Source organism: Pelecanus crispus, chromosome 1 (assembly GCF_030463565.1).
Source record: "Pelecanus crispus isolate bPelCri1 chromosome 1, bPelCri1.pri, whole genome shotgun sequence".
NCBI classification, from domain to species: domain Eukaryota; kingdom Metazoa; phylum Chordata; class Aves; order Pelecaniformes; family Pelecanidae; genus Pelecanus; species Pelecanus crispus.
Window position 1 is genome coordinate 211,494,553 of NC_134643.1, and position 11,916 is coordinate 211,506,468.

At 42.9% G+C, this 11,916-nt stretch overlaps 1 protein-coding gene across 1 annotated transcript; it reads right to left on the reverse strand.

Moving 5' to 3' along the window:
- Positions 1-292: 292 nt before the first annotated feature.
- On the reverse strand, positions 293-10,765 carry BIRC2 (baculoviral IAP repeat containing 2). Its single transcript, XM_075707855.1, has 9 exons — positions 10,711-10,765; positions 7,056-9,148; positions 6,848-6,947; positions 5,606-5,684; positions 4,971-5,019; positions 3,694-3,936; positions 2,211-2,465; positions 2,021-2,062; positions 293-1,164 (listed from the first exon to the last, which is right to left on the reverse strand). The coding sequence occupies exons 2-9, from the start codon at positions 7,924-7,926 to the stop codon at positions 971-973; spliced, it is 1,833 nt and encodes a 610-aa protein (XP_075563970.1). The 5' UTR covers positions 7,927-9,148; positions 10,711-10,765; the 3' UTR covers positions 293-970.
- Between the last annotated feature and the right edge of the window lie 1,151 nt (positions 10,766-11,916).

Below are 11,916 nucleotides of genomic sequence, written 5' to 3' on the forward strand. Positions count from 1 at the left end.
ATCTCTAAGATCACGAGGACCATTCCTGACCAGGATTTCTATTCTTTGAAAAATCAAGACAGAAGGAAGTACCAAATGCTGTTAGGGTTTTGGGTTTGTTGTTTTGGTTTGTTGGGTTTTTTTTTTTTTTTTTGGGGGGGGGGGGGGGGGGGGGGTGGTGGTGGCAGGGAGTATGTGTGTGTGTCTTTTTAAATAAGGTTAAAAATCTGAATCCCCTACTTTACCAGAAGGAATTGCCAAGCAGTATAGAAGCTCACTTCCCTGTTCAAAAATGACAGACAGACACATAGAATTAAGTTCTATTATACATTTGCAGGCAAACAACCCGAACTTTTGTCAGGAAAAGGCAACATTCCAGTCACTGCAGTCTACAGAGAAAGCCAACAATGGGGACAGAGTAAACAAACACTCATCTGAGAAGCAGAAATATTTCAGTCTTGATATAAACTATTATTAATACACAAGTATCTAGACATGAACAAAACTTAAAAAAAAAGTCCTGCTGACAGTCTCTTTTCTCCTCAAGTCCACAAGAATGCCAAAACAGAACCAAAACAGTAGCTGAAGTTAATTATTTATTAATAAACAGCAATCTTAATACATTTCTTCACATCCACGTAGAGGAAATTCATGAGAAGAGTTATGCCAAGCTCCATTTTAGGAACTCAACCAGAAAGTTTTTTTATTCAAACTGATACAAGGGCACACTAGTGAAACTGCTTTTCTTACTCAGAGAGGAAAGCTACAAAAGCCTCACCTTGGTATTAGTTTGTTTTATGAACAGAAATAGTCTTTGGCAAGGAAGACCTAGTATATTCATAATGATGATACGGTTTACTATTAATCGACTACCTAACACTGTTGTGTCATCATCTTCTGTACCACGATTTTCCATTCTTAAGACACTGCTGGCTTAAGCTTCAGCAGTTGGAAGATGACAGGAACACAGACATTATGCAAGCTTCCCTCCTTACGAAAGAAATGTACGAACTGTACCCTTTATTGTCCCCCTACAAATAGGGCATTTTCTAAGGGACGGTGCACATTCTTTGCATACCACTAAGTGACCACATGGAATAAACACAATAGAAACTTCTTTGTCCATGCAAACTTTACATGTTCTTTCCTCTTGCAGTCGTCTTAATTGTTCTTCCATAGGTAAACCTGGAAAAAATTATTTAACTTTTTAAGAAGCCTGAATATACGTGCATTCTAATTAGAATACAGCCATGTTCCATTTCACCCTTCATTTCCCTATCATGATTGCATCTTATTCACTAAATACAGATGCCACTGAGAAAATAAGTATATTTGCCAGAGCTCATGAAGTGGCAAGCAAGGAACTACGTACTTTCCACTTCTGTCAGACAAACAGCTCAGGGATTGGAGGCCAACTGTAGTTCTTGAGACCAAGCAATGTTTACATTTTAGCAAATGCTGTACTTTCCTTGTTGGTTATTAGAAGCACGGAGCACTGCCTGACTGGTGGAAGCAAGCTATATTCAGGCTTGTACACTTTTCTGCAGTCTATTAACATATTAAACTACAGAACTAAGAACCAGAGCAAACTCAATCCCATGTCTGACAAGATTATTATCTACCCAGCTGTTGGTCAAGCTACATCTTAGGACATCTATAATCCACTGTGGAAAAGTAGAGCTGATGGTATCTGCTGCGAAATGCTAACTTACTATTCACTGTCCAGTCTTTGCCAAATACCTGAACAAGAGAGAGCTTGTACCACAATCAAGTCCAGCATGTGCTTGAATTGTTAAGCTCCAGAAAGCTCTACCTCCTTAGGTGTAAAAGCATGTGTAAAGCACATGATATAGCTTATAGCAGATAGACTTGCTTGCAAGTCTGCACATGCACTTAACTTTTTCAGGTAAGTCCATCTTACCAAAGCAAAATTAAGGAGAGGGTAAAGCATCAAACCTATTTCTTAACCAAAGTCATTTTCTTTTTTATGATGTTAGCTATTTGTCCCACAATACCCTTTAAAGTAAGAAGGTTAAGATACCTGAAACATCTTCTGTGGGAACATACTTCATGTTCTTCTCCACTAAAATAAGAGGGGAAAAAAAAAAATCCTAGTCATTTGACCAATCTATATTTGAACAGCATCTCATTTTTTTTATCTTTAGGTTGCTATGACCACACTGGTTAGACTTCTACAACCTTACATCCTTAAAAAAAAAAAAAGGACATACCAAATAAATCTTTGTATAGTACAGGGTCACAGTCTCGTAGACAGTTTCTGAAAATGCTGGCTGCTTCATTTCCTTTCACTAAAACGGTATCTATCAGTTCCCTTGCTTGCAGTGGTGTCTGAGTCTTTTGCTTAATGACATCATGCTCAAGTTCCGTTATCACTTTAGCTGACAGTAAACTCCCAAGGATTGGAAGTACACATGTTAAACGCTGGAACAAAGCCATTCGATTCTTCCGGATTAATGACAAATCATCTGGAACAAAAAGGGGATTAGATATTTGTTAGGAATACACGATTCCATGTTGTATTTCTGCTTAACAGTAATTGATACATTCTTTAAGCTCTACTAGAAATGTTCACTTACTACGCATCATTAATAAAGACCTCATTAAGTTTTAGTGGTATTCATGTAAGAACAGACTTAAGACAGCCACACAGAAGCAGCTTCTGAGCTGAAGCCTTTTCACCAATGAAACCTCCTGCTCCCGTCTCTAGGTTAAATTACGTGAGGGGATCTTATCCTAACATCACACTAGCAAGACTTACTCTCCACAGAATTGCAAAGAAAAAACACCACCTCTGCATAACACCAACGCTAACTCACCAAAAATCAACAAGTTAACTTCAGTCAGTGTCAGTCAAAAACATGTCTGAGATGTAGACAGAATCAAGCTTTTCTAAGAGGTGTCCAACAGAATTATGTGCGAAAAAACCAGAAGTAAAGCACCACCAGACTCGGGAGATTCTTTTTTTTTTTTTTTAAATAGTCTATCACCAAAAAAAACAAACCACATCTCCATTAAGATTTAATGGCTGAATCCATCTATGCTTTTTTGATATAACATGCAAGGAGGAAAGAAGCAGTCTTAATTCAATTTATAATTGAGAAGTTTCATTACTGCTTCACAGACTCAAAAATAGTAGGGTTTTTTTAGGCTTCAAAACTTAAATGGTATTAAAACAATAGAAAATATTAAAGACACATCAAATAAACACTGTTAAATAGCTGACCTACATGGCTGAGTCGGACACAGAAAAGCAGACCTTTGGCCATCTTAGAGAATCTAAATTTGTAAAAGTTTAGTCTCTTCTAGGAGGTGGATATGGTGGCTCACTGATTCAAGTAGGTTAAAGAGCAGGCAAATTTGAAAAAAAAAAAAAGTGTGCCAAGTAAAGTATTTTGGTTCCATTTATTTTATTAACAGCAATATAAAGGCACACAAATTAAAAAAATATGGCTTTGTTCCTCTGGAGATAATCAGGTGATTCTGAACCCTTGGCATCTGTATGAACCATCCTCCTGAAAGGGACTGAAACAATTCCCAGACTGTTAGTTCCATACAGATACCCTGACAACGCTTTTACAGAAGCTGATCCTAATAGCAATTAAACCAAATCACTTAGTGAATAAAACCAATTATAAAAGCTATACATAATACAAACCAATTCTGCTTTCACTTTTATTCATGCCTTATGCGTACCTGATGCCACTTCTTCAAATTGTCTCTCTTTCTCTTCTTCCCTCTTCTCATCTTCAGCAGTGAGCAGATCAGACACAAGATCATTAACAGTCTTGTAGTTTTCTCCAGCAGCCAAGATTTTACTCTGCACTGTTTGCTTTATCAGCCTTCTACTGAATCCCATCTCCAAGGCAGCTTTAACCACAGGTGTGTTCATCATGATTGCATCTTCTGAATGACTCTCTCCAGGTTCAAAATGAATAACTGATCAAAGAGGAAAATGACCATGTATAACAAAGAACAAAATACCTATACAACCCAGAAGCTGGACACATCAACATTACCTACACATATGCATATATACATGAATAACTAGCATTAAAAAGTTTCAATGGTTAAATAGACTTCAAGTAGTTAGTTTTAAAAAATGGATGCCAGTTACTTAGATTCAATTGGATTGAATCCATGATAAACTTCAGTCCATGTCAGGCCTTCACTAGGATCTAGGATAATCCACAGAGGCCACACAGAATTCCATTGTGTCTTAGTAGCTTTTTTTATACTTAGTAATTCCTAACTTCAGCCTTGAAAAATGTTGGGGGGGGGGGGGCAGAAAGGAATTGAGAGTTTCTAGTACAAACAATTGCTCTATTCCAGCTCCTGATCAGTATTTTCCATTCAACTTACTAAGCACCAGACACGTGGGATTCTGACTCATTGCCCACAACCAGCAGGGACTATGATAGCATAACCCACTCACCACCCTCTGGGAGGAGTTTATTTCCACCATAACTAGAGTTCAACTCAAAGACTTCACTTTATCAGCTTGTCCTACCCTCTCCTTGATCACTGCTGCTCAGAGCATTTACCTAGCTATGTGCCCAAAAATGGAGTTGCGTAACTGCGTAGTCATGATACCCTCTAGCAACTGTTCCACCAAGTTCAGTATCATAGGTCAATTTAACAAATGCCAAATTGACTTGTTTTGTTTAACCCAACCATGAAACTAAAAACCACAAATACAGCAGATGCCAAGCATTCAAAACCAAAAATCTTAATCTGAGCTGCTAGTATGAAAATAAGAAAAACGAAAGACAAAAATCTCTTAAAGGTGCTTCCTTGAAGTTTGTCCATGTAACATCGAAGCTACCTAACTTTTATCATTAGTTAAAAAATCCTTACAATAGTTGTTGTTTCCAAGAAAATCTAAGAATTGTTAAGCACGTTAGCTTTGGACAGCCAATCACTAAGTTTTCAAAATGCTGAGGAAGTTTAAAAACATGCTTTAATATACATACTTGGGGGATCAATGTTTTCATCTATAGGTGTATCAGAGGTTGACAGGAGCTGTGGAACACAACAGAACTACATTAGTATCAAAGTATTGCTTTTCCCCCTACATAGCTTTCTAACACATTCTTCCCTCATTAACCATGCTAAACTTTTTACCTGGATGGTACCCATGAAGTATTTTACATGCAGTTACACAAATCTGAAAATTTGTGCAACTATGTAACTAACAAAGTTAGTGCTGACCACTTCCATGAAGAGAAGTTTGGCTTACTCTTGCCAGAAGAGTTATGGATAGAAATAATTCAGGCTGTCCAAGACTGATTTCTGAAATAACAATTACTGATCTGCATTATTCACCAAAACTTACATAATCAGAATTTCCCTCTCCTGACACAGAGGAGCTCACTGCCTCACAATGCTTTCCGTAAGTAATCTGCACAGGTTAAACTCTGCTAGTCCAAGTCCATTAGCAATGGTTCAGCACTGGTTTCGTTTTTTGTGCTCATGAAGAGCATTTATCATGTTAGAAACCTAGTAAAAATATATGCAGAAATGAGGCAGAAGGATAGACTGAACTTCCAAAAAGAACATAGCACTCTTCAACAAGGGAAAACCAAAGTTACAGAACAATGAAGTTTACCTGTTCAAGAAGATGGGGGAACCTGGCCTGAATTTGACTTACAAACTCTCCTCCTTTTACACGAAGCAGATACTCACACCTGAAATATTGACAAAAGTGTACTAAATTATACTTTTTATTTGCCAAAGGAAAAAAGAAAAATAGAGAAGAATAAAACAGTTTACAATAACACAGCATAACTTAAATACATGTTTCTCTCCCTTCAAAAGGGAAAGAGTTCTCTTAATTGGAAGCTTGATATAGCCTAGTGTCTAGTGACACTTTGATAAAGCTTTTCCATGATGTTCAGCAGTCCATAGGCTTAGGTATATGAATGCAGTAGCTTTACATTCTGCTACCACTTCTAATCAAAATGACATGTCATGAGAAATGATACCGTGTCAGCGTCACTACAAAGTGCAGTGATAAACTGTTTCTATCTTGGCATCTCACCATTCTTATCTCCTACTCAAATCGTTCAAAAGAAGTTAACAAAATTTAACACCACTATCAAAGCCAGATCTGCTTCACTAATGCAGAGTTGTATCTCTTCAGTACATTTACTGACAGGCACATAGGAACTGTGTGTTACTGACGTAACACAGAAGGAAACAAAGGTGTCATTTAACTCTATGTACATCATGTAGTCCAACAGTAGCTGGTAAACTGCCCATGAAAGACTAGTTGGAGATCTGTAATGTAAGGAATTATTATTAGCTTTCCTGAAATTAAGTGCAGCTATTTCTGTCATTATCTGTGCCTGTGGAAATCTCCACCTACGTTAGCAATTAGCTATGCAACTGCCATTTAATTATGGGGGACATCCTAAAAAGGTATTTCTGTCATTTTTCCCATATAGACATGTTAAACAACCACTGAAACCTTCTTCACAAGCCTTTCCACACCTAAGAAACTAACCTGTACCTGCTGAAAAACTAGTTCAAGAACATTCAGCATGGGCACAAAACTAGACCAAAGGAATTAATGTTCCTTCTACTTCATTTCTCAGCAGCTTTTGCTCTCCTCTGTCTGCTTTCTGACCACTTCTCTTAGATAAATATGCTCATTAATAATGCAGCCTCACTTGCTAAGAATGATTTGGGGATGCACACAGCTTTTAATTATTAAGTGAAAAGCATTAAATATCATGCTTAATAAAGAAATGTTTTACTTAACTGTTAAGTGCAGTATGCATCTGCCAAAATTAGAAGTACTTAAGCAGTAAGGATGTGAACAAATTATGATAAAGATTTTGCAAGTTACCTTGGAAACCACTTTGCATGCTCAATCCATGGATCATCTCCAGATTCCCAGCACCTTAACCCACCATCACAGCAAAAACACTTGACATCATCATTGCGGCCTTTAAAAGAAACAAGGCAAAATATCTAGCAAACATTCACAGAATTTACTTTAAAGTAAATGCTTACATAGCCATATGAATAAAACTGGAGATGTCAGTTTTTCTTACCTACATAGTAAAAGCCAGCATCCGCAAGCTGTTCAGGCTGAACAGGAATTCTAGTTGGCCAATTTATGAATGTTTTAACACGTGCTTCATGGGTTTGCATGCTCACATTTGAAACATTGAAACTTGGCTGGTCTCTGGTAAGGTTTTCCACAAAAGCGCAGTTAGGAAAGTGTCTCCGATGCTCTGAGATAGCATTATCTTTTGGTTCCCAGTTACTCAGCAGACCACCACAGGTGAAACAAGCAACTTTGTCTGCTGTCCCCAAGTAGTAAAGTCCAGCCTTTGCCAGATCAGTGGGCGAGAGAAACGTCAGCGGCCACGAGTGAAAAGTGCGTAGCCTAGCATCTTCTGTACTCATAGAAGGATTGTTAAGGTTAGGTCTCAAGAATGCAAGGTCTTCAACTGCCCTAGTAGTTATTGGGTCTTGAGGAAAACTGGAAAAAGAGCCACTGATATATCCAACTTGTTCTAAACTTGGAGAAAGTGTTATGGAATGTAGAGATGGTGAGAGGCTGTTTGCAACCACGTGCGGCAAGGCCTGAGAAGACAGTCCGAGGTTGTTAACTGAAAGCGTGTTTTGAACAAAACTGCAGCTAGGAGACAGCCGTTTATGTTTTTCCATAGCATTATCTCCTGGTTGCCAGTTGTCCAATGTTAAGCCACAACTGAAGCACTTAACTTTATCTTGCACACCAGTGTAATAAAACCCAGCCCGAGCAAGACTCCGTTCGGACACCGGCACGTTAACAGGGAAAGCAGAAAAAGTCGACATTCTGTAGAGTTCACAGGATAAGTCATACTTCAGTTCACCACACAAAGCACTCTGCTTCATGATGCTAGCCAAGAAAGGGCTATTTTCCATTATGTTCATAATGGACTATTTTTGGAAGAATGGGACAAGTCTTCCTCTGGGAGGTAGTTGTGTGCATTAAAGGCAACTCAGAATAACCCCTGCTGTACAAAAGTAAGAACCTGAAAGTGAAATACTTTAATGTGCAGCTTTGAAGGCATACGTGAATAGAATTAGTCTCATGATTTGACATGAGACTTTAAACATTTGGAAAGTTCTTGTACTTCAATTCACACAACCACTTTCAGTGCAAAAGCTGCCCCATCCCATTTTGACAATTGAAGAAAGCATGTCAAAAAGGACTTTCCCTTGAATTATACAGGCATCACATGCTTTCCTTGTAGTGTGTATCTGGAAGAGCTCTATCAGTTTGTCAGGCTACTAGAGGTGGGATCCAGAGGGGAAAACCTCAAATGGGTTTATCAAAATTCTTTGTCAATAAAGAAACTAAAATGGGGAGCAACTAAAATTACATCATTTTTAACCAGAATATTTTTTAAGTGATTTAAGAACTATTTCACCCCAGACAGCTGATAAATATGCAGCTTATACACATGTAAAGATTTCAGTCTGTAAGTCTCATTAGGAAGCTGAAAATAATGGTGTATCAAGCTCAAAAGGCGTATGAAAAAAAGAGCCCCTGAACTGACATTACTGAACTGATCTGGTATATTTGCTACTACTAGACTCCAAAAAACAACCCCTCAACTTCTGCATGTTGTTGTAATAATTGTTAAGACTATAGAAGTTAGTTTATACTCAACTTCGCATATATCAAATACTCAGCTATGAGATAAACAAATCCTATACACTGTCTCTGACAAGGATGAACTGTCTTAATTAACAAGCCTGGAATAGCTCCAGGCTTTTCTGTCTATAATATTGTCAGCACAGACTGAACAGAGCATTTCAGTTTTAACCTGGTGCCTTAGCTACAAGTATACAGTTATCAAATTTAACATAAATGAATTGCCTTGTGTCGGGACATTCTAATGCTTTATACTGTTGAATTAAATTTTTTCTGTATGCCATGTTTATGGCATACAGAAGCAAACAGAATCCTCAGATTAAAAAAAAATTTGAAGCCTTAGTTTCTTTATTTGTGCACAGAACTACCTCCCAGAGTTCAGACTGAAGTCCCTTCTAAGGTGCCTACGCCTCCATATTGATACTGACTGTTCGCAAGAAGAAACTGTAAGTAGCTATAGTTTCAATCATTTAATTCTTTTGGGCGGAACAAAACCTGTAAGGAAGAAAGAGAGGAGTGTTTCAAAATATACAAAGTGAGGTGCATGTAATGTCTATACAAACTGAAACTACAGAAAGTTTCAGGGAGTCAGCTTTACATACTGTCACATGGAGTGGACTTTACACAATTTCCCTGTCACTGACACATATGCAAAACTGTTTAATCCACAAGCAGAACTTGTTTGGCAGATGGATGAATCAGGCTGCTTGATCACAAGCTGTATAACTAAAGGCAAGATTTTGTACTAAAGAGTTGCATCCATTTAAATTGGTTTAAGCCTGCAAATTCTCAAACATGAAGATTCAGGTTTATTACACTGCCTTAAACTAAGAGTACTGGAATTTCTTATTTAGGTAAATCCAATGATACTTGAAACACAGGACATCAGTGAAACTGAACTTCACCGAAAATTTCAGGTAAGAGCAAAGACAAAATTCAAACGTTTTTAAATATAAAATTATATATTTATTCATATATACATATATAGCAGTCTGTTCTACAGTATCAGTTCCTAAAAAGTTCTTCCAGGAAAGACTCAAAACTTGTCGTGCTTGTCTCATGACAAAACTCATGCTTGTCATGATCACACAGCCCTAGAAAAATCACCTACTGGAAAACAGCAGAGCACTTGCTACTCATCTCAGTAGATTTGTTCTTAATATGGTCACACTACTACTACTACCTTCTCAATCACCGAGATCACTTAATCACTTAATGACATGAGTTACAAATGCCTTACCCCAATCCACTCCTTTAACACAGACGGTGGTGACACACAAGCTATCTACCTACATGAACGATGCCAGAACGAGAAGCTAAGCCACTTCCCGTACTGGAAGAAGTCAGATACCTCAGAGTAAATGCGAGAAATATCAGAGCAAACTGATAATGCTAAAACCTTTGGGATCACTTAAACCTGAGATCCTGCAGTCATTTTCTGCCACTCTTCTTCTGGTATCATCCTCCACTATAGCCCTGAGATATCCTTGGTTTCCAGAGTCCCCCAGCTGCTCTGAATCTCATAGGCTTTGCCTTCCGTTATCCTGCAGCGACACTAAGAACTTAACCCCAGAGCTGCAATATTTAAAGTACAGCAACGTCAAAACTCAACGCTCTTCCGCTCTTGTGTTGCGAGCCAGGCGAAACAAGTTCACCTTGTAAACGCCCTTCACTAAGTTTACCTTGAGCACGGAAATCCACCTGGCAGGGTTTGTGCGCGGTGGCACACCCTCAGCGACAGCCCCAGCCCCCTCCCCGCCACGGCAGGGCCTCGCCCGCCGCTCCCCACCCTCACGCCACCGCCGCGGCTTGCTGGGAGCCGCCGCGGGCCTCCCGCAGGGCCCAAGCCCCGCTCCCCGCCAGCGCCGGTAGCCCGGGGCAGAGCAGGCCCCGCAGCCCGCCCCGGCTCTCCCTTGAGGCCGGCGCCGCGACGCAGCCCCGGGCGCCGCGACCCGACGCGGCCCACACGGCAGCGCCCGCCGCCGCAGCAGCGCCGCCCTCCCGGCAGGGCCTCCCCAGGCCGCGGCCCGCCCCCGGCCCGCACCCCCGCTACTCACGGCCTCCGGTCGGTCCCCCGCAGCGGGCGGGCCGGCGGCGCGCCCCAGCCGATATACGGTGCCCGGCCAGGGGCGGGGGAGAGGCGCCCCCGCCCGGCACCGCCCCCCCCGGGAAACTCCGAGCCGGGCTCCGCGCCGGGAAAGCCCCGCCGGGCGCCGGGCGCATGCGCGGCCTGGCGAGGGGGCGGGCGGGGCCGCCTCTCCCCTCCCCCGGGCCCTCCCGCCGGCCGGCCCTGGCCGCCGGCCCCTCCGGGCGAGCGCCTGCGCCTGGCGGCCGCCGGCCGGAGCAGCGGTGCCCTGGGCTGCCCGCGCCCCTCAGCCCTGGGGCCCGGCCAGCCGGCGCCTCGCCCGGCCCCGCCGCCCTCCCGCTCGCTCAAGTAGCAGCACCGAGGGGAGGAGGGGGGCCCCGGCGCCGCCGGTGTCAGCGGGGACGTTAGGTACTTTCCTCCCGGCCGGGGAAACCCGCCAGGACAGCGTGCTTCCCCCGCCGCCCGGCCCGGCCCAGGGCGGGGATTTCCAGTGCCGCGGGCGCGGCGCCGTGCGGGGTGGGCGGCCTGCGCTCCCCGCCGCCGGGAAGGGAAGGGGAAGGGGAAGGGGAAGGGGAAGGGGAAGGGGAAGGGGAAGGGGAAGGGCCGGAGGGGCAGCGCCGCTGGCAGCGGGCCGGGCCGGGGCTTGGCCTGCCAGGCCTCGTAGGAGCGCTGACGGCCGCGGGCAGGGCTGCTGCGGCGGCGGCCGCCTCGGGTGCCCCGGCTCGCAGCTCGGCCCCGGCTCGGCCCCGGCTCCGGCCCCGGCTCGGCCCCGGCTCGCCCCACGGCAGCCGGCTGCGGGCACAGCCCGCTCGTACAGCTTTGCTGTCCTGAGGGGGTGGCGAGGACGGGACTTGCGGCGAACCCCGCGGTTTTACCTTTTCTCCGTGACACCGGTGTGAAAACCAAGTTGCTTGGCCACGTTTCCTAATACAGGCGGCTCTGCAGACTGCAAGAGGGGTAACAACATGACCGATGAAAGACTTCGGTCATTGAAAGTCACAGGGGAAGAACAGGAGAAAGACAGAATATAAATTTCCACTGAAGGGGTTTAAGACAGTATCTCTGCGTATAGAAATCTGAAAAACTTCCACAGCAGGTGCCAGAACACTGACCAAAGCTCAAAATCTCCCAGCACAGTCATGGTCTGGCATTTCCTATAAAGACACAGCAGATACAA

What these genes read in the sequence shown, in the direction of transcription:
- BIRC2 (XM_075707855.1), bottom strand. Translation starts at nt 7,926, where the DNA reads ATGAACATAATGGAAAATAGCCCTTTCTTGGCTAGCATCATGAAGCAG. An exon ending in CATGCAAAGTGGTTTCCAAG is followed by an intron (nt 5,685 to 6,847) that starts GTAACTTGCAAA and finishes TCAATATTTCAG; the next exon opens with GTGTGAGTATCTGCTTCGTG. An exon ending in ATTTGAAGAAGTGGCATCAG is followed by an intron (nt 2,466 to 3,693) that starts GTACGCATAAGG and finishes TTTTTGTTCCAG; the next exon opens with ATGATTTGTCATTAATCCGG.